At 37.0% G+C, this 23173-nt stretch overlaps 3 protein-coding genes across 3 annotated transcripts; 1 reads left to right on the top strand and 2 right to left on the bottom strand.

The window, feature by feature from the left end:
• Positions 1–1252: 1252 nt before the first annotated feature.
• On the top strand, positions 1253–6216 carry LOC145057826 (uncharacterized). Its single transcript, XM_079005732.1, has 10 exons — positions 1253–1393; positions 1509–2084; positions 2189–2295; positions 2374–2436; positions 2532–2621; positions 2708–2873; positions 3308–3497; positions 3588–4354; positions 5019–5600; positions 5670–6216. The coding sequence occupies exons 2-10, from the start codon at positions 1518–1520 to the stop codon at positions 5775–5777; spliced, it is 2640 nt and encodes an 879-aa protein (XP_078861858.1). The 5' UTR covers positions 1253–1393; positions 1509–1517; the 3' UTR covers positions 5778–6216.
• Positions 6206–7581, bottom strand: LOC145057827 (RNA-binding protein Y14-like). Its single transcript, XM_079005733.1, has 4 exons — positions 7299–7581; positions 6744–6880; positions 6521–6666; positions 6206–6397 (listed from the first exon to the last, which is right to left on the bottom strand). The coding sequence occupies exons 1-4, from the start codon at positions 7579–7581 to the stop codon at positions 6352–6354; spliced, it is 612 nt and encodes a 203-aa protein (XP_078861859.1). The 3' UTR covers positions 6206–6351.
• A 2302-nt stretch (positions 7582–9883) lies between these two features.
• Positions 9884–11416, bottom strand: LOC145058303 (akuammiline synthase 1-like). Its single transcript, XM_079006226.1, has one exon. The coding sequence runs from the start codon at positions 11397–11399 to the stop codon at positions 10035–10037; it is 1365 nt and encodes a 454-aa protein (XP_078862352.1). The 5' UTR covers positions 11400–11416; the 3' UTR covers positions 9884–10034.
• Between the last annotated feature and the right edge of the window lie 11757 nt (positions 11417–23173).

Here is a 23173-nt window from a genome sequence, read left to right as displayed (position 1 = left end):
CCAAGAACAGACTCGCCGAGTTGTTCTTCCAACTCGCCGAGTTCCTGCCCATCTTCATCTAACTTGACGAGCTGTTCATCCCACTCGTCGAGTTTCTCCAAATCTTCATGCTACTCGCCGAGTCCACTCAAAGGACTCGCCGAGTCCATTCAGATCTCCATTCATGCAGAGGACTTTTGAGTCATGCATGGACTCCAAACTGTAGATCTACCCTTCCCAAACCCATTCCTCACGTAAAGTTGCAAACTTTACGTGTAAAGAAGGAGATCTAGGCAAAATACACCACAAACTAGGGTTTAAGGCAAGGAGGCTCCATAATCAACTCAAGGGCTGCTACTTTATGCTTCTCAAGACCATAATATGCTTAGATCTGAAGTAGCAACTTCAGATCTGGCTTCTAACTCAAAATAATAACATTATGGCTAAAAAGCCCCAACAACCACACATAGATATAGGTGCAAAAAGGGTCAAGGAACTAGTTTATTACCTCCAAATGCTCAGAATGAACTCACAATCCCAGATCTATAGTCCCTTCTTGCTCCTCCAAGCTTTAATGCACCTTCCAAGGCAACAAATGGCTCAAATAGAGGATATGGCGGCTAGGGTTTAATGTTCTGGGTGAACGAGGCAGTAAAGGAACCCCAGGGGAGAGAATGAGGTGCTTAAATAGGCTCCAAGTCCCGAATTTAGGGTCTTCCTTGCACAGACCAGACTCGCCGAGTCCACTTGGCCGACTCGCCGAGTTGGTCACTTACACCTCAACCCGGATCCCGCTCGGACTCGCCGAGTCCCTCCTTGGACTCGCCGAGTCGACCCCTAAACTTAGGGTTTTCTGTCCTTTCTTGGTCTTCAAAACTTTGGGTGTTACACTCACATAATCCATAAGGTACGTTATTCTTAGACAATTCTACATACGGATTTCAACTTGTTCTTTAAACGGGTTTTTTGACTTAGGCATCGGACGGGTCAATCTCCCGGTCATCGACTTTCGAATTGTGTATGCATTCCGGTCTCACAGTCCAGATTAATCGATCTACAACCCACATGTATCGAGGACAAAACGTGGGACGCAACAAGTTGGTAACCTGGTAACCTTAAAAGTGGTTCTCCAAAGTCCAAAAGAAATAAGAAAAATTAGATTTAATTTTATAAAATATTATTTTAATATGAAAAGTGAAATGTATTATGCCTTTATTTAAACTAATACAATAATCTACATTATTGTTTATAAGCTTTTAATATTCTTCCAATGGCCATGAATTAAGCCCCACCTAATCTCTCTCTCTCACGCACACATTTAGTTTTCGCCTGGTTATTTGGAAAAAGATTCAGTCTACAATATATCTAAACATCTATGAGCTATGGCCCATCTATGGGATCATCACTAACAAAGGTACAATTGTAATCCTTCTTCTCTCAACTCTCACATACATACAAATATGTATATATAGATACATGTTCCTGTATCTAATTCGTGTGGTTGTACCCTGTTCATGCACATAAACCAGTAAACCACCATGATCAGATTCTCTCCCAGATCACTTCTATGGGCCATCATCATCATCATCATCATAATCCAATCCAAGATTCTACCTTCTTCTTCATCACCATGCCAACACCACCACACTCATGATCACGACACCAATCACAAATTCCAACAAAAAACAACCTTTTTCTGGGAATTCGAAGAGGAATCCAAAACTTGGGTTCAAGTGAATTCACCTTATGATCTTGTGTCATGTGTCAACGACACCATCTGTACCAAAGTCGGCGTCATTGACCCGATTGAATTGGATCAAGAACAAAAGTCAAAAAAGGATGGTGATCAACAAAAGAAGAAGATTAAAAAAGATGATAAAAAGATTGGGGGTTTGGCATCGAGGAAGAGAATTTCATTGATAAAAATGTCGGAAGATTCGATTTGGGTGACTGGAGTTAGTGGTTCGATCTATGAGAGATTCTGGAATGGTGTGCAGTGGGTGATTGCACCTCATGAACTCCCTGTACAAGCTGGTTATGCAGTTTCTGTGTTCTTGATCAATCACACAGTTCTTGCTCTTTCTGAAGCAGGAATCTTATACCAGGTTCTTCCATGGAATCTTGATTCTTGTCTTGTTATGTTTTTAATCATTAAACTGATATTATATTAAAAAAATACATTTTTATTTACTAATTTGCTAATTTGCAGATGCAACTAAGTGAAAATTCACAGCCGATATGGATCGAGTACACACCAATTCAAGATTCTAGCACAACCATGTTCATCAAATCTGGTGTTATATCACATATTACGGAGTGAGTAAGATCAAATAATATTATTTTCAAACCAATAAATTAATTAGATCAAATTCATATTATAAAATATGAATACAGGAGTATCTATTTCTGCACGAAAAATGGGCTGCTATTGGAGCTTACTGAGGCTGATCCTCCAAGGTTATTATTATTTCTTTTAAATTCTGAAAAGGGTATTTATGTCTATGCATAAACATGGGTAAAGGGTACTTATGTCTTTTCACAATCATGGGTAGATGGATAAACCATGGGAAGCCTCCTGGTGCAGATGTTGCAGCCATAGTAAATGCACCTGGAATTAGGGCACAAGTCGTATTCACCATAAGGTTACATTTTTTTTCTCTGTTTTTTTAATGTGATTTGAAGTTAGAACATAATTTTTGTACTTTTTTTTTTTTATTATAAAATGCAGTTTGTCGGGGGATTTGTACGAATTTGATAGGAATTCAAAGCCATTATGGAAGAAACACATATGGAGTAAAGAATCGGGTCAAGACATTGCTTTGACACCATCGAGTGGTGGTAGTGTACACCGAAGAACCGGGCCTCATTCGGATTCGCTCTTTCTATTGACCAAAGTACGGAATCAAGAAACGGATGGATTCCATTCCGTAGTGTATTTGTTTGCCAAATGGGACGGAATTGGATTACATGCATATAATCTTAAAAAGACGAAATACCTCACTATATTGAAATATAAAATTAAATATACGTGATCACAATAATTGAAAAAAAATTAGAGTATAATGCAAAACAGAAAAGGTCCCACTGCCCACTTATAAATTTTTGGTCTATCATGACAAGATTTTATACTAAAAAAATTTGATTCTTATTTTAATGTTTTGTATCGATTTTGGTCCTTGTTTAATATTCCAATAACCAAAATCAATATAGAACCTTTATTATTTTTCTGTCGCGTCACATTCTAATTCAATCAAATTCCAATTTCCAATATTGAAATTCATAGTTTTTTTTTTTTTTTTTTCTAGTTATTAAAATCTAATATTTACAGGGTGGGAACTTGGTTGAGAGAAAGTTACATCGAAGAAAATGGAAATGGCTACTTCATGGAAGCCCGAAAGATCAACACCTCACATCAATAACACTCGTTACACCCGACGAAACACACACAAACCCGTTCTCCTTATTTCTAACATCCGCCTCAGGATCCGTCTTCGAATACAACATTTCAAAACAACAAGGTACTTTCAAAACATCTTTCAATCATTTTCATTTTTAACCTCCCAAAAAGTATCCAATTTCATAGTTAAAAAAGCATATGTAAAAGACAGATGTTGATAAAGAATGGGTAAATCACATGCACCCACCACAAACCAAAGTTGCAAAAGACGTTTCCGGGCTAAATTATCAAGCGGGTCGGCTTGTATTCCCTTTAGACGATGGTCGGCTCGCGGAGCTCCACCAATCAAAAACCGGTGGTGATGTGGCGGGCCCCACCGGGGTTGTAAGCACACGGAGACGAGCGTATAATAATAAGTACACATGGTCGATAATAGACGCCCCCGAGAGCGAAGGGTGGAACGCTGAATACTGCACGGAGGATCGTGGCCCGTTGAATTGTATTTCCGGGGTGAAAGATGATAAATGGTTGAGAAAGCGAGCCGGAAGCAAACCACAAGATCAATATTACCTAACGCCCCCTGGAAAATCGAAAGATGTGACGTATTTACCCCTCGAAAGAAACTTCCGTTTACGAGTGATGCACGAGGCTAGATCGTTTTTTCTTGTTTCGGAAAGCGGGTTGGTATATGAGTATTTGAATGTTGAAAATGTGTGGTTTTGGCTTCACCATGTGTATCCTATGGGTATGAAAGGTGTGGTTGGAAATTACAATGGAAGTTTGTTTTTGGTGGATGAAAATAGCAATCTACTTATTAGAGAAAGATTTGGGAATGAGCTGACGTGGATAAATTGCACTGCGATTAAGAAAGGACGACAGGTCACCGGAGGTCCGCCATGGAATCTATCTCCTGGAAAAGTTAAACCCGAGGACTCGTTGTTCTTCATTAGCAAAACCGGGGGGTTGCTACAATTAACAGTAAGTGGATGCTTTTTTTTTTTTACTTGATGAGCTTTAATGGTTTAATCATTTAATCTGGACAATTATATATGATTGTTTATTTTTCGGTTAAACTATACATAATGAGCTTATTGGGTTAAGACACTAACCATTTACCTATTTATCATTTTTCCTTCCCAACCCGTCTCATATGAGCGTAAAATAGTCATTTACTTTAAAATTAAGACAATTTATTTGGTCTAGCAAGAAAAACATAAATCTTATGTATAAACGCCTTATCGGGTTATGACACACACATCATCATTTATTTAGTCATTTTATTTACACAATTGATCATTTTATTTACACAATTGATACAACAATGCACTAGTTTTATATGTTTTAAGAACGAAATCTCCGATAAAGTCTTAATATTTTGATTCTGTTTACGGTTTAATCTCAACTTTTATTTTTTAAACAAAAAAATCGAGATTATTTTATATTTTGCTCAAATTAACGAATCAATCCTTATTTTTTTCAACAGAAAACTACAGATTATCGAAGAAAATTAGATAATCAGGATTTTTCTATTTACAAAATAAATGTTGGGATTAAACCGTAAACCGACCTAAAATATTGAGACTTTTTCGGAGATTCCCCTTTATAAAATGACCAAAATTTAATGAATTAATGGTGTTTTTAGGTTGCGCTAAGGAAGTTGAAATGGAAAGATTGTCGAAACCCTTGGAACGTAAAGATCGAGGGTATACTCGACCAAGAAACATTTAGAGAAAACATAGTTTTTGTGGTTGGAAAAGACGGACGATTGTACCAATACAACAAGGTGACCGGGCTATGGCACGGACACCATCAATCACAACACATGGTGCTATCGAGACAGCCCGGGACCGCAATGAGACCATGGTCAAAATCATTGACTGGGTCTCTGTTCATGATATCGGAAGACGGTAGGCTCATTGAGTATCATTGGAATCAAATAGATGGTTGGGGTTGGGTGGAACACGGTGCACCATGGCTCGGGGTGACACTGGTTGGATCAACCGGACCCTGTGTAGGTGGGACCCACTTGTTTTTGATCGGTTCAAATGGGAATGTTTACATAAGATACTTGGATTTAGATCAAGAAACATGGAAATGGAGCGATTGCGGGTTTCCAAATCAAGAATTGAAAAATGAAACTGATAATTGTGATTCAAAGGTGTCGAGCACACGACCGATTCAGTTCATGGAAAACTCGGTGATATTTGAGCTAAGAGATGGAAGGGTAATTTCGTAATTTCAACATAAACCTAATGTTTTTGGTTTTTGAGATTTTGTTTATTGATGCATGCAGTTGGCAGAAATGCAAAGAACCGAGGATTTGCATTGGGTGTGGTGGCAGACCATAGGAACTCCGGTGAGCCGTTGCAATGTTGTCTACTGGACGGCTGTGGCAGCATGAAGATAGTTGACTGGTCAAAACCTAAAGAGTTAATTACATTTTTGGTCCCTGAGTACAGCTGAATTTTTCCATTTTGGACCCAAAAAAATTCTCTTGCGATTTTAGTCCTTATCAGAGGTTTTTGTAACGTTTTGGTCACTGCTCCAAGTAAAATGATAACATATGAGGGGCTAAAATAGCATAAATCAACTATACTCGAGGACCAAAAATAGTTATTTTACTTGGAACAGTGACCAAAAACGTTATAAGAATCTCAAAAAAAGAACATAGACATGGACCAAAAATGTAATTTACTCAAACTTAGAGAGTCTAGTTTTTGTATATATAACAGTTAAAAGACCACGTAGCAGGCTTAAAACATAAAACAATAAGCATCTTGTAAAAATAAAAGCTTCTATTGTAAAAATTATACATGGAGAACATACGCATTTTGTAAAAATTGATTTTAAATGGTCTAAAAAGCTTCAGATTACAGAAATATCAAAAAAGTAAAAACAAGAAAAGAATCCTCTCTTGCATATGGAGTTTACTAGTACAATTGAAACCCTAATTTGTTGCTTAAAAAGCATACAAATCAAAATCTTCTTCTAGGGCTTCTTGAACGATGCCCATGTGGCGATCTACAGACAAATGATATCATTTGTTAACACATTTTTATATCTTTTTAAACGAATACCCTTTTTAAAAAAAGAATATTTATTGATAGTTTAGTATTTTGATGGATATGAAATTATGAATCATACCTCCTTCTGTTGTTTTTCCTTCTAAAAGGGCCTCTGCTGAATGCCCAGTCAACATTGACTGTTTGAGTGAGAAGCTCACCTCCATCCATTGAAGCTATGGCTTTCTCTGCTTCTTCAAAACTTTCATATTCAATGAGTGCATAGCCCTTGAAAACAATAATCACTTGTCATATTTCTTGCATAGAATAGGAGTTTTAATAAAGATAAGATAGCTTTACTTTACCTTAACAAATCCAGTTCTTCGATCAAGATTAAGATGCAGATTCTTGATCTCCCCAAATTCTCCAAATGCATTTTGTAGGTCATCTTCTTGTGCTTCTTCATGAACTCCAGTAACTAGAATAATCCATCCTTCAATTGCTACAAAAGTTTCATCTTGTTTAGTATTTCAGTATAACTCATCATAGTTTTCCACATTTTAGCACATTGAGCTACCACTGTATCATGAAATTTAAGCACTAAACTCTGTTCCTTACAAATCATTCTCCAATTCAGACAGTTTCTTAAGCATGAGTGTCACAGACTACTTTGCCCTAATCCAATTGCACCAAACCTTGAACAATTAACTAACGTCCACCTTGAAATAGCTATGTTTATTGGCTTTCAGAGTAAAATATCAGATCTATTAGCTAATAACCTAAGACTTGAAGATAGAAATGATTTTATAGAGCAAAACTAAACCTAAACAAAGGTTAGACAATAACACGAACATCAACTCGAGGTGTATAAACAGCTATCGCAAACAAACAAGATGAGAAAGAGTAGATAAATAACTAACATCGTTCAGGACCGGGTCCGCCATCGGAATCGAGGGAATCGAAACGACCAGACATACGGTTACCTCGCCCGGTGTCTGTTTCTTCACGGAAACCACGGCCTTTAGTTTTCTTCGGTGCGGCAGCGGCGGCGGCAGATCCACCAGTGATAGCGGATTTAAGTTTAGGGATAGTAGCAGCAGCACCAGGAGAAGAGGCATCGACGTCGACGGCAGCCTCTTCGTCCATTAGATCGTCGTCATCAGGCTCAAAGTCCAACGCGTCTACGTCGGCAGCATTCGACATTCCGGCAAATTCAGCAATCGCAAATTGCCAGTAAATCCTTAAAAGCTTAGTATTTTGTTTATCGGGTGGTGGTGACTGGTGAGGGGTGGTTTATGGCATACCTTTAAAGTGTAAGGGCTGTATCTCATATTCTCGTATAGGTTGTTTTTTGTGCTAGGAAAACTTACCAATGATTTTACAAAATTCGGAGCACCCGGATTCTATACTGGATCCGTGTTATTATCTTTGAAAAAAATTAAAAATGGATCATAATTTTTGTTAGATTTTTGTGCAAATTGCCTTTTAAAACTGCATTTGAAATTATACAAAGTCACAATGGCATGTCTTTAACTCCGCAAGGATTCAAGGGCGAAGCCCACATACATCTTAAGGTGTCCATAAACACCTTTAGGATTTCTTTTTATAGATTATATTGTAAAAAAAAGTTATGGACACATATGACTTGTGAGCAAGACCAACCCAACAAAAAAAATTATTCGAATGGCGTTGAAGAAAATTTATACATTAACATATACTTGTATTTTAGGAGGTGGCTAACAAATAAAAGTTTTTTTCTATAGATATCATGATTTATATTTGATTTTTTAAAATTGTAAAATATAATAGAGAGAAACAGTTCTTTATCCCATTGAAAAAACATATCATAACTTGTAGGTTGTTTTCAAAATATGAAAACTCGTTATTTACAATTGTAAGACATTATAAATATTTTTCTAAATTATATTTGATATTCCATATTAAAGTTAGGGGTTGTTTGTTTTGCTTCGTACTGATTCGGTAAGAAGTAGGATCTGATTCGGTCAGATTAATGCATTTGATACAGTTAATTGAAGATTCTTATTTATTCCTTAAAGTGTGATTCGGTCCATTAAGAAAAGAAGGTAACTAAGAAAAGAAAATCATTTGCCCTTATTTTTCCTTTTCTATCTGGTGAGCTCATTGATAAAATTGTGTGCATAATTTTGATTATCATGCAGTGGACATGTTTCACGATTTGTTAATTTCTAGTTCTGATTCAGGTCCGTCCTAGAGGGTGAGCGATAGGGATAACCATTCAGGATCCATCTTTTAAAGAGGTCCAAATTTTATATGGATTTTATTATATATATATGTATATATTATTTAGGAATCATGTATGTATAAATTTTTTGTAATCGAATATGTTATATTTAGATGCTAGTACAATTTTTTTTTTTCATTTATTGACTTATTATAAAAAAAAGTTGATGAAATTCGTGTATATTAAGGGACTTTTTTTCTCTTTCACTCCGGACTCAGAATATATTTGAAAGAGCCTTGTTCTGATTTTGCATTCTTCATAGTTTTGTTGTAATACATAGCTTCTCAAACTCCTTTTGGTTCTAAACATTTTAGGTTATCATAGTGGTTACCACCATTAATTTCAAGTTCTTTTTTTTGCCAACCATTTATGTTGGGATCAACATTCTTTAGCATTGTTTTGGTTCTTGTGAACCCTTACAAAATTTTCTTTTCATTCAAGTTTATGAATGCTACTAGGTGTTTGATATTTTGTTCTTTTTCATTAAATACGGGAGAATGAACATCACTTGGAGAAAAAAATACAAAGTTGAAGCCTTTTTTGTGAATTATAGTGAATATATAACTCATATGGGTAAGGTAAACCACATATTAAACTCCACGATAATCTTTAAAATTATAGATTTACCACCTGGTTCTCCATTGTATTCTATTAGATTACTTTTATTTTATGGATTGAAAGAACTAAATTAAATTGTTATTGGTATAGAGTTATGAAACTCCAAATAATTAAATCGAGAACTTGGAGTTATGTAACGCATGTATGATTTATTATGATTTGCTTGAATTTGGCTTTGAATGATTTATGTTTACTTTGGATTTTGTGTATCATTTTGTTTTTTTATAATTATTTAGCAACGTTATTCATATATTTTATCAACTTAAAATATTTTATTCAACACAAAACAAAATAAAAAGGTAAAATAGTCATATTCAATATTTAACATACTCAGTAGAGACGTAATCAAATAAATATGATTTCAGTGAGAAACAAACAAATATGATTTCAATGAGAGATAGTTTAACTTCATACTCAGTTAGCCTCTTAGACACCAACTATCAAATTAGACACAATAACAAATTTTTTTGACCCTTTTATTTTTTTCAGCTAGTTCAAATTAGACACACATGAGTTTCAATTACCCAACAAAGATTCATATAAAAATCTCCTTTAGTCCCAAACTCACATGATTACTAAGAATCATTTATTAATCAACTATTAAAAATAAGAGGAAACTAGATCTTACTGATAACATCAATGCCATATATATGATTAGGTATCTACACTTACAAATGAGTCACAAACCGAAACATGTAAAAAAACACACTTGTAATTATTTTTTAACAAAGCTAATTAGATTCTAGAAATTTTGCTATAAAAGCCATGAGTAAAACTAGAGAAAGGCAAGAAGCTCAGGGTCATTTTGCATAATGGCCATGTCTTGCTTTCCTAGACACACAAGTGCTTCAATACCATTTGGAGCATCCATCAAAATAAAGCTATTCTTCTTTAGATCTCCAGCAAGGGTTGCTTTTACAGGCTTTCCCCACCCAAAACCAATCTCATATGTAGGATACCCACAAAAGCTTGAACAAATATAAAAAACATCAAGTTTTCTTTGCCCTTCTTCTACAACGGGTTGAGAAAAAAGACCAAAGACAGTTTCCATATTTCTTAGGCCTTGGATTTGTATCTTTTCTTTCTTGAGCTTGTTGATAAATGACTCGGGCTTCAGTTCACTTTCCTCCTCTGTTGCAATCTCCATTGCCATGACATAATTTCCTATGCTCTTTTGAGGCAATGACTCGATCATTTTTCCTCTAATGTTTATTAGATGATTAACCCCACTGGGTTTGAAAACCCCTGAATTGTTTTTGGTAGCTGCAGCCACTGCACACTTATAAAGTATCCAATTCAAAACTTCAACACGAGTAGGGTTGGTGATGGGGTGTCCAGATTCTTCGGTCATGGCTTTGACTTTGAGTTTAAGATCGTTTATCTTTGAGTTAGGGAATATGAAACTCCTTGTTACACAATCCTTTGATCTCTCAAGCAAAAGTGACGTAAAGTTTACGTTCATGTGTTGAAAAGGAATAAACTTTGGGTCATGATCAATTGAAAATTCATGCTTCTTCTGCTCTTTGGAGCAAAGTCGTGTCATCATAGCCCAGTCGTTTAAAAAATGAACCAAACTGCTTCCATCTGCTACCTTGTGGGACAACGACACTGCAACTGCTACTCCTCCACATTCAAAATGATTAAGCTGAACTGCAAGTGGAATCACTTCGTCGTTGTGAAGATCATGATCTCCATCTCCATGATTGGAGTTGTAATTTAATATACCATGTGGAAATAACTGGTCGAGATCTTCATGGTGCGAGGATTGAAGGAAATCTGAGAGTGTGGTATCAGTCGATGCTTCAAGGAACTCAGCTCCATTGTCGTTGCAATCTATACAAGCTGGTGCGACTTTAGCATGCCTACCAGCAAAAGGGTAGTACTTGGTTAATGTTTGAGATAATGAATGCTTCAGATCAAGTGTTTTATCATGGGATCTACATCTACTTCTACCATGGATTCTGTTTGCGTAGAATGTAACCATCGGCAAAAATGTATCGGGAACGAGTTGATCAATCAATGAAAGGTTGGAAGTTTTGAGGTGCGAAGGGGTCGGAGAAGAGGGTTTGATGATTTCTCTGGATACGATTGTGTGAAACTGCCTTCTACCAAATCTTATGAGGCTGCGTATCATCGTCATTTTAACAAAGAGAAAAATTCAAGGAAGGGGATTGATGATATTAACCACATGTAGTTTTTCATAGCATATATAGCCATGGTTTCTTTAATTACATGTATAATTCAATTAATGCATTCCGGCTGTTTGGAATCTAATCCATAAATTATAGGCAAGTATCATAATAATGAGAAATTAAATATCCTCCTACCATTTGTTCCTACTTTTCCTCCTACCATATCAAATGTTGACAATCAAATGTTGACAAGTGGATTAAATGATTATTAATTTCATTAAATGTCTAATTAAATGTGACACATGTCAACATTTGATATGGTAGGAGGAAAAATAGGAACAAATGGTAGGAGGATATTTAATTTCTCCATAATAATATATGGACTGAAGACATATTTATAAAACTCAACTTGCAAGCTGACACATGAAACGACGAAAAGTCGTCGTTGGATATTAGTGAATAAATCAAAACTCAATATCATATTTCAATGGGAAATCATATAATTTGTTTTTTCTATTTTTGAAAAATAATCCGGAATTTCTTCATTCCGGAGTTTTTATTTATTTATTTTATCGAAGATATTTTTATATTTTTTGGGATTCCGAATACCACATTTTGAAATGTTTAATGTCAATGTTTTTCAATAAAATGTTTAATTTTATGTATTAATATCTTATATAGTTAACATTAATATATTAATATGTTTGTTTATCATTTTGTTAAATTTAAGTAAAAAATGATTTTTTTCTCAAAATTCTAGAATTGTACTTTGGATTTCGGACTTGTTTTGAAATTCTAGAGTTTTTTTTTTTGAAATCCGGAATTTTAGTCCGGAATACTGTTCCAGAATTAGTCAAAAAAAGTGTTTTTTCTTAGTCCAAAATGTCAAAAAGTTTTTTTTAGTTATTTTTTTCAAATAAATATTAAAAATTGATTAAATTACTAAGTTCCCTACTTTATAAGTATTAAGATAATTTAAATAGGTTAATTATATATGAATATGTTGCGATCAATGAAATCATCTTGTCTGTTTCTATTTTTTGGGGGTGTTTGGATAAAAAGTTTTTAGCTTATTGCTTATTTGCTTATTGCAGTGAGAATAAACATTTTTTTTTTAAAAATGTGTATGGTTTAGCTTATTGCGGTGAGAATAAGCAATAAACAATAAACATGTTAAGTGTTTGGCAAACAAACCAGCTTATATGTGTAAAATGACCAATAAGCAATAAGCATTCTTCACTTTGCTTATTAAAATCAGCTTATTTTGTTTATTTCTACTGCAATAAGCTGATTCTTAAAGACTACTATCCAAACACTTAAATTTGCTTATTGCGGTGGGATTAAACAATATGCAATAAGCAACCTATTTTTTCCCTATCCAAACACCCCCTTAATAAACAAAATCCTTTTTTGTGTAGAAAAACACTAAACATTTTATAAGGCTAAGGGGTGTAGTATAATTTTTGCTGATGGTAAATAAAAAGATGTTACATAAACGTCACCTAAGTTGTTGCAATTTTTACATTTTTTACCTACGAGGTAGGGGAGGTAGGATGTGGTGATGTTTTACCTACCAAAATTTCATTTTTTTTAATTCAAAAATCTAAATAATTACATAAACATAAAAATAAATACTAATTAAAATAACATAATATTTCATAAATTGAAAATGTTACATTTGATTTAACAATCATAAAACAAAATTTAAATTAACTAACTTAATAAAATATTTCAGTCCGAATATTCACCGATATCATTGTCAGTTGGCTCATTTAAATCAATTTCATTAACCTGATACATGTGTTCCGCCAAATCGTTGTGAAGCTCGTGGTGTTTTTGATTGCCACGTATCGTCTTTCTTCTTGCAGGCCATGGGATGAAACCAGGCGGTATTGGCACACTAGAGGATGCATTGTCATTTTGTTGAAACTGTCAAATTATTTTGTGCTCGTTTTCCAAAATCATATTATGTAAAATGATACACACATACATAATCAAAGCGAGCTTTTCCACACCTTGAAGACGAGCCGAATGTTCTAGTATGCGCCAACGCTTCTTGAGGACTCTAAATGCTTGTTCGACATCATTCCTAGCATTTTCTTGGTACGCTTTATACTTTGTGTTTTGGATCACCTGGACATGTTAGCATTCTTACAAACACAACAAATTCATGGTATATACCATCAGCAAGTTAATACCTATAATTGTACATCGTTCCATTCACTTGAAATGGACAGTTAAGTGCGAACCCATCACAAAACCCATTGAATATGGACTACATGTCTAAAACATTAATATCGCTGTTTGATCCGGGAGCACCAAAAAAAAATGCCAAATCCAATGATCCTGTGACGCAATAGCTTCAAGTATGATTGTGGGGTGACCCTTATCATCCCATGTAAATTGTCATTTCCATGCATTAGGACTACTACCCCAAGCCCAATGAAGACAATCCAAACTTCCAAGCATACCAGGAAAGCCATGAACACTAGCATGATGTGCATATAATGATTGGATGTCATTAAAAGTGGGTTTACACAAATACATTGGACCGTAAATAGTGACAACGCATCTGCAAAACTCATCCAAACTGTCCCCAGCTACTCGCTTAGACATTTGAAAATATCTGTCTCATGAATCAAAAACAAAACCGTAAGCTAATTAACGAACCACAACTGCACATTTTTGTATTTCTGAAAACCCATCCTCACCTCTTGCATCTCGATGTTGTCTAATATATTTGGAAATGTTAGTAATGTCACCAACTATACGAAGAAATAATGTTTCACCATTCGAAATCGACGTCGAAACTGATGTTCCTCGTAAACAAAGTTTTCATTGAAGTAGTGTGCCATTAGGCGGTTGTTTGCATCCCAACGATCTCTGAGAAGCATCTTTCGTGTCCTAGGTTGGATTTCCTCTTGTTCTTGTTCTGGTTCTTGTTCTTGTTCTTGTTCTTGTTCTTGTTCTTGTTCTTATTCTTCTTCTTCTTCTTTTTCTTCTTCTTGAATCATATCCATAATCACTTCCTATGATTTCACAACAGCCTGACCAACGATTAGCAACAACTTACAATTTTCTAATGGATTTGCCATTTTTATGAGAGGATTTTTTAGAAAAGGTATGTAAATGTATAAAAGAAATAATATAGGTTTGATTGAATAGGTTTTTGTTTATGTTTGTATATATAGTGGTAAGGAAAATTGAAAAAAAAAATGGCAGCAATGTAATGCTCTGATCCGAATTGACTTCTAGTCTGAGGCTGTGGCTCGAGGTTGGTCATTACAAGGATTATGGATTTTGGGAAGGAATACCTAGACCCATTTGGGTGCGGGTGATGTAATAGAAGTGATCCGAGTGTTCGGTTCGTGTTTAAGAGCCTAGGGGTATTTTGGTAAAGTGGCAGTTCGGGCTTTTGTGGAAAATGGATTTTTGTTCAGAAGGTCTTAAGATAGGTTTGAGTTGTTAGAAGTGTAGAGCTTCTCATCACCTTTCCGTGGATATAAAGATCATCGGAATCAGACTTATAACGAAGAAGTTATGGCCTTCAGAAGTTTCGTGGTTTTTCAGGCTTAGCCGAGTACACAAAGAGTACGCGGGGTGTACTAGGGAAGAAGGGACTACGATGGGCGTACCTTGGAGTATGTTGGGCATACTGACTAGAATGGTCGCGAATGTTCCCCGGAGTACGCTGGGCGTACCATATGTATGTTGGGCGTACTCCAGTCAGATTAGAACCATATTTTAGGGTCTTGGACCCTATTTAAGCTCCTTATCTCATAACCTAACCCTAAGATCTTTAGCCTCCATCTCTCCAAACCCTAGAAATCGACCCTTAGCCCCCATTTGAGTGATTATAAAGCTTCAAAGTGATTTTTGGTGTGTTTTAGTGCTAGAAGAGGAAGAGGGAGCTTCTTGAAAAGTCATTGTTTGACTTGGAGCTTTTGGATCCAAGCTTTGTACACCTAGATCTATCTTCTGGAGGTATAAAGTCTCAACATTTACAACTCTTTCATATAGATCTAGCTAAGTTGTAGCACCCGGTTCCTGGTACGTAAATGTTATTTGAGTATTTCCTTTCTTTTAGCCTTGGACTCGGCGAGTCATAGGTCCGACTCGCCGAGTGGATGCGGGACCCGGGACACGTTTAAGTTGGCGACTCGGCGAGTCCATATCCTGGACTCGGCGAGTCACAGCTGTTGGATGAAACCCTAAGTTTCAGGGGTTTGCACCCTATTTAAAGGACTTATCCGCCCAGGCCAGCCCCCATTCTCTCCCCAGAGCTCCCAACCCACGTCCTAAGCTTGTTCCTTGAGAGTTTGAGGCTACTGTGTGTGTTCTTGAAGGTTTTGAGGAAAAAGGGGAAGTAGATCAAGAGGAAGGAAAGGAATCCAGGCATCTTTGCACTCTTTCAGCAGTTCCTTTGAGGTATAATCCGTTTTTCCCTTGTTTCTATGCTTATTACTCCATGTAAGTCATTCTTGAGCCAAACCCCAAGTTTGTATGTGCAAATTATTTCGTAATAGGCTGATTGGCCCTTAGATCTAGGCAAGATTGAGCTCCAGGAGCTCAGATCTGTTAGCTTTATGGCCCCATGTTGCTTGTTCACCCTAGATCTACCCTTTTGAGACATTTTGAACCCTAAAATCCATATTGGTGAATATCCACGCGTAAAGTTGGAAACTTTACGTGTGATTCGTGTCCTAGAAGTCCAGATCTGTGAATGGCATGGACTGGAATCGAGCAAATCTGTGTATTTAGTGGGTGCATGGCAACGACTCGGCGAGTCGTTCATATGACTCGGTGAGTCTGTTCGCGAGTCTCCGAGTTTGTCCCCTTTCCGTAGTGTCGAGTGAGCAGTGAGTCACGGGGTGTGACTCAGTGAGTCGGAAGCTTAACTCATCTATGGAGGTACTCGGCGAGTCAATGCCCTGACTCGGTGAGTTCAGGGCAATCTCCTTAGATCAAGAACAGACTCGGCGAGTTGTTCATACAACTCGGCGAGTCGCAGCATAAGTGTTCTTCGGATGAAGTTGGACTCGACGAGTTGTTCATGCAACTCGGCGAGTCTTAGCATAAGTGTTCATCGGATGAAGGTGAACTCGACGAGTTGTTCATACAACTCGGCGAGTAGGATGAAGGACTTGAATATTGGTTAAGAAGGTGAACCCGTCGAGTCGTCGCCTAACTCGACGGGTAGGATCGGGATTCAGGGCAGTCGTTTGGGTAGGGACTCGGCGAGTTGGAAAGCCAACTTGGCGAGTCGGGTCAACTGAAAGTTGACTCTGACTTTGGCTTAGGGCATGGTCAGGGGTAAAATGGTCATTTTACCCAAAGGTCAGTGAACAGTGTTTGATTGAGTATGTTGTGGGAATTGCAGCCGGAGGATTTCCGGAGCAGCAGCAGCAGTAGCAGTAGGCAGTGAGTTCCCGATCAGATCAGCAGCTACTTCGAGGTGAGTTACCTTCCAGTAGCGGTGGGTCTAAGGCCACAACGCCGACCCACCAGTAGGAGACGTATGATAGATGATTGTCTTTGTGATATCATCTAGATTTACTACTACCTGATATGTTATATGCTAGCATGATATGTTGTATGTGATAGTAGTCGAGTTCGGTTGTTAGGACCGAAGGGTAGTCAGACACCCCAGATACGTCTGACAGTACATGATGATATGTTTGCATGCTGGCTTGTTATGTTATATGCGATAGAGGTAGTATGAGGGGACCAGTCCCTGTGGTCGGTTGTTAGGACCGACGGGTAGTCAGCACCCCAGAATGGCTTGACATGGGTAGTCAGCACCCCAGAATGGCTTGACATGGGTAGTCAGCACCCCAGAATGGCTTGACACGGGTAGGACGGCACCCCAGAACGGCCGTACCGGGTAGTCAGGCACCCCAGAATAGCCTGGCAGTATGTATGTTACGTGTTTGTATGGTATGTGGTACGATGGGGGAACTCACTAAGCTTTGTGCTTACACTTTTCAGTTTTGGTTTCAGGTACCTCCTCAGCTAGGGGAAAGGAGCCGGCGCGGTAGCAGCATGTCACACACACACTCTCCGGTTTCCGCATTTACGAGCTTCACTGGGATTTGTACTCTGATATTTTGATTGAATGTATGAATTGGCTTCTAGACATGGTTCACTTTGTGTTATGATTTGATCAGACAATGTTTTTTTAGTTATTAATATTTGCTAAAGTAATGTTTTTAAAACAAAATTTTTGGTCGTGAAAATTGGGTCGTTACATAAGTGGTACATTGTTATGATTTTGGTCCCTTTGAGGTGGTTCTTATGAGTAGAAGTTACTCTAGAACCTTTGAGCCTCTTATTTGGTCCTTACCGAGGTTATGGAGTCATAAAGTTTGGATCTTGAGGAGTGTAAACCTTCCATGCATGATTTGCTAGTTATTTGATGGAAGTTTGGCACTTAAGGTTTAGATTTAGACCCCATTGAGTTATGCTAAGTCATCAAGTTGGAAACTTTATGACTTAAGAAGTCCCTTGAAATCAGATCTGAAAGTTTGGACTGAGGTCTTAAGGTATTAAGAAGTTTTAAGACATTTTGGGAGTGATTTTGACCTTTTGGAATTCATCTTTGGTGTTTGGGATTCATTAAGCCATGCAAAGGCTTAAAGCATTCGACTTTATGGATCAAGTAACTTATATTTAGCCATTTTGAGGTTCTGGACGTCTTGGCTTAATGGATTAAGAGCTAGGATTGAGAGTTGGTCAACAGGAGGAGTATGCTGAGCGTACAAGCCTGTATGCAGAGCGTATAAGCCCTTAAGCTAGTACGCTTAACGTATAAGCTGAGTACGCCCCGCGTACTCAGCATAATGGGATTTTGGTTTTTGGGCTTCAGTTTGGGCCATCTTCTTGTCTTTGTTGTTCTGGGTGCTATTGGGCCATCAAATTTTGGGTTGATATTTTATTTGTGGAGGCCCACTATGGTCTTGTGCCTAATTTGGAAAATTGGGCCATTGATGGATTTATGGACATTATAGTGTTGGGCTTTTGGTATGGGTTTTGGGCCTTAGTTTGAATCATACAAGGCCAGTGGTAGAATGGTCATTTTACCCCCATGCATGGATTAAGGATTATTCTATGGACCCAACTGCTAATTAGGTATATTGATTGGTAGTGACAGCTTGGGAAGCTGGCAGGGCAGCAACTAAAGAGTTCTTTTGGGAAGCTTCTGCATTCGAGGTGAGTCTCCTCACCATACCAATGGGTCTAAGGCACCAAGGCCGGCCCATTATGCATTATGTGATATGCTAGTTGATTTCGTGTTATGTGGTATGCTAGTTGATTATATGTTATGTGATATGCTAGTTGTCTTTGTGATACTTACATGGAAGACCTCGAGGGGTTCCCGAGGCACTAGGGTGTAAGACCTTGGAGGGTTTCCATGGCATCCTTAGTCACGACCATGTGGGGGTTCCCATGGCACCCAGAGTAAGACCCTGGAAGGTTTCCAGGGCGTCCTTATATGTATGGTTGGTATGAAAGTGGGCTAAGACCATGTGGGGGTTCCCATGGCACCCGATGTAAGACCCTGGAGGGTTTCCAGGACATCCTTATATTTTTGTATGCATGGCTTGTGTGATTGATAAGGTTTATATAGTTGTTACAGCTGATATGGATTATGTGATTATGTGGATTATGCGGGGTATCCTCTGGGGAACTCGCTAAGCTTCGTGCTTACAGTTTTATTTATGGTTTCAGGTATCTCTGTTTTGGAAAGGAAGGGCTCAGCTTGATCGCAGCACACACACACACCCATGTTTTCCATAAAGAATGATTTTGGGATGAACTTTGATAAACGTTTTTAATTAATAATGTTTTGGAATGATTGGAATAAATGATATCTATGTTTGGGTTATATTAAAAATGAAATTTTTACCCTTGATTTTTTTGGGTCGTTACAAGTTGGTATCAGAGCCTTGGTTTGAGGGATTCAGACATACTTTCGGGTGTGTCCAAACTCAAACTGAGGATCTGTTAAGTTTTCAAAAAGGAAAATGTTTTAAGGAAAGAACTTATAAGACAAGAAAGGGTGTGGTGCATGCAATCAGCCGAGTCAATTAAGTTTCCCTAGGATACCCACAATTGTTATCTATTATGATTTGATTATGAATCTAAATATCGCATGCTAGTTAGGGCTAGGAGAGATGCCTTTGTATGCTATATGAGCTTTTAGACTTGCATGCTAGTGCTAAGTAGTCATTAATAGGTTGGCCTTACGTGGTATGCCATGCTAGAATGTGAATGGTTATTGGTATTGGTAACTGCTACGTGTATGTTTTTAAAATTATATACGGTTAGGATCTCATGGCCTTAGAATAATTGGTTTGGCTCGTTTCCTGTTCTTTGTACAATTTGCATGCATAAGGCAGCCAACAACATGGGTTGTGGTATGTGGGCCAGATGTTCTATGATAGCTTGTGGGTCGGAGATTACCCTAAGGTGAGCCTAGGATAAGATTAGTGACAGGAGTCACCTAATTGTGAATTATATGTGTAGCTAGAATTGTTTGATTGGAATATGTTGGTTAGTTTTGCCGTTGTCCGAATGTTGATTGCTTTGTGCTTTGTGGGACTTTTAGCAATGTGGGCTAGCTACTAAGTAAATATGCTAGGTCATATGTGGCACAGGCTGGATAGTCCCAGAGTGATGGGTTTGGCCCTATTACGCAGCTCTTGTTTGAATCTAACCGTTCTAGGATTGAGTCTGTTACTCGAAGGATTATCTGATCTCTGTTGCATGTGGCTATATAATGGGTTTCGAGGAATACATCATTCCTATGGTGTACATGCAAACCCTAATAGCTTTTGGATCTAGTTTGTCTAATGAACATGCAATTAAATATCCAAAGCTATAAACCCTAGATCTAGCATACAATTAATCATATTAACATAAAATAGGGTTTAGATCTAACCTTTGATTGTTATATAGCAATGACAATCAATCCTTGGCTTCAGAAAGCTTAGTGCCTCAAGTGTTGCACCTATAATGGAGTCACAAACACCACTAAGCAACTTGGATGAAGAGGGAAGAGAAGGGAGGCACCAAAAAATGGCTGGAAACCCTAAAGGAAGTGTTAGCCCCGTTTTTGGTGCCTAAGGGCTCCTTATATACTTAGGCTATTAGGGTTATCAAGCTAGGAAACTCTAATTTGACAGCTTAAACCCTAAGCAGCCCATGGACTCCTTCTTTAGAAGCCTTGGACGATTTCTAATGGGTTTCCCCATAGAATTCGTCTACTCCTCCTTCTATGGAGTCCATGAGCCCATCTATGTAATTATCTAATAATTACACAATAAATCCCTTAAGTTTAATTAATCTCCTTTAGCCACAAAATTAATTCTTGACTAATATTAATTAAACAATATGATTTCTCCTTTAATATATTATTCTTATAATATATTAATAAATCATAATTAAACCTTTCTCTCCTTAATTCATCCTACATATTACTATGGTGAAGGCAACCCAAAAGGACCATGCTCATAATCGGGTCAAGTATATACCAAAATAGTTATGGACTTAGACACTAATCCAATAGTTTCCCACTTGGATAAGTCTAATAGCTATTTTCCATATGACTTCAGAACCTGATCAACAATCATAGCTTTCATAAGCCGCTGTCAACTCTGATCTTATCAGATACGTGTGTCCTTTAGATAAGGGATCATATATTCCTCCATTCTCAAAATATCGTACAGACACAAGACATGAATATCGATCATTCTCTCTATACTGTTTCCCGACTTCCGATTTATGACGACTGACAACAGACCACAATTGAACACATCAACTTAGTCCCGGCTTGGACAAGCGCTTAGGTGTCATCACTAAATCATCTAGGGGCCCACATATATCGCTTTTATCCTACTTTGGGTAAAAGGAATGGATAAACTTTGACTCAAATGCTCGCTTGTACTCACTCATCGAATCACACACAACAATAAGTTTTATAACACCAAGTTACTGGTGCGTTTACTTATCATCAATGTGCAACCGACCAGCAAATAACAACTCACATGTCTTGGTTTCAAGAATATACAATATTATCGAATCACAATCACTCTTGGTGAAATTCATGAAGTGATTCTTGTGAGCGTGGGTTTAATCCAGTACTCTAATCTTTTTAAAGCACTCATGAACTCTGCAACAAACTTGTGCTATGTCTAAACTCTTTAGACAATCTACGGACTCTTCATGATAGTCTTCCTTCATACCTACTTCCAACGTATGACTGACTGTGGAGGTTCGAATAAACCAGTTATTCTGGAAGTTAAAACATGCAAATTGAAACACAACAATAATACTTAATCCTATATGGCCCCAAACTTGTGGGAGTAAATAAAACACTTTTGTTTAAACACCATATTGATTACTCATTATTCATCGTTTACTGTTTCAGAAAATCAACTTATTACTCAAATTACAACAATAGCTATCTCATGCACAAAGCATGCACACTATGTTTCCTATGGTCCTTACTTTGTGAAATAGATCAATTGAAAAACTTTTCCAATGATGCTCATTTCACAATTCCCAATCATTATCATTAGTGTTAAAACACAAGGTTCTTGCCACTACTAGAATATGCTAGATTCTAACATTTCATGCAACAATCCTTTCGCAAAATCATAGCACAAAAGTCACCAAGACTTGGCCAATGAAATTACAAAGTACTCTATCGGAAATTGTTACAAGACAATTCCATAGACGTGAAGTCTCACATTCAAACTACATTCCTTTGAACATCCTTCTTGCATAAAATATTCTAATCTAGACATAGACTTTCAATATCCAACTCCCAATATGGAAACATTTCCATATTTTCCATATGACAACTCATTCTTGATAGAATCTTATCTATTCATAATAATGTCGATATGGTCCATCCAATACCATACTTCCAACTACTCACAAGCGACCAATCCTCAGCAAACTTTGGATCGTCCTTTGATAGTTGTTTAATTACTTTAGTCAAAACTGATTCTAGTCATTTTTCCCTCTTAATGCGCCAGACATCTGGAAAATTTTAGAATGGTCAAATATTATAGCATTTGCAAACGATCCTATACCCGAAGCGTATGGGACACGATGCATAATGTCTTACATAAAGATATGATACTTTATCAATCTTCTGCCATAATATTTTATGTGCCACGTCCTCACAATTCGAACTATGAAGAGGGATACCGTAATCATAAACGAAATTTAAGAACACGCTATTTATCCTTTGACTAAATTTATTAAAATTTCTCAATCTAAGCTTTAGATATTGAAACGAAGTATAATAGTCTCTCCCTTAATTATAGTAAAAACAACTTTTCAACCCATGCAACTTTGCAAATTGAATCTTTGTTTTTCTATAATTAATATTGCTAACTTGAAATATTTTCCATAATAATCATACAAACATAACACTTATGCTCTCACTATCATGATGATTATTATCATATAAGCATAACACTTATGCTCCCACTAGCATTGACATGTATTCAGAAAACATCTGAACTTCCAGAAAACAATGCCTATTGAATTTCTAAAGTTCACATTTCTAATACCAGATGCTTCGATAAGCCTTTATCTAAGCTTCTTAAACTTATACACCTTAGCCTTAGATAGCTCATATGTGTGTCTAAACAATTTAGAACTTATATCAATAAGTCCCAAATGTTAGACTAATTTCCAAATCTCACAATTCGAACTATGGAAAGGGATGTCGTAACCATAATCGAATTTGAGAATATAATTTTCATAA

Source organism: Lactuca serriola, chromosome 6 (genome assembly GCF_051521515.1).
Source record: "Lactuca serriola cultivar US96UC23 chromosome 6, Lser_US96UC23_V15, whole genome shotgun sequence".
NCBI classification, from domain to species: Eukaryota; Viridiplantae; Streptophyta; class Magnoliopsida; order Asterales; family Asteraceae; genus Lactuca; species Lactuca serriola.
This window is presented reverse-complemented; position numbering and strand designations above follow the sequence as displayed.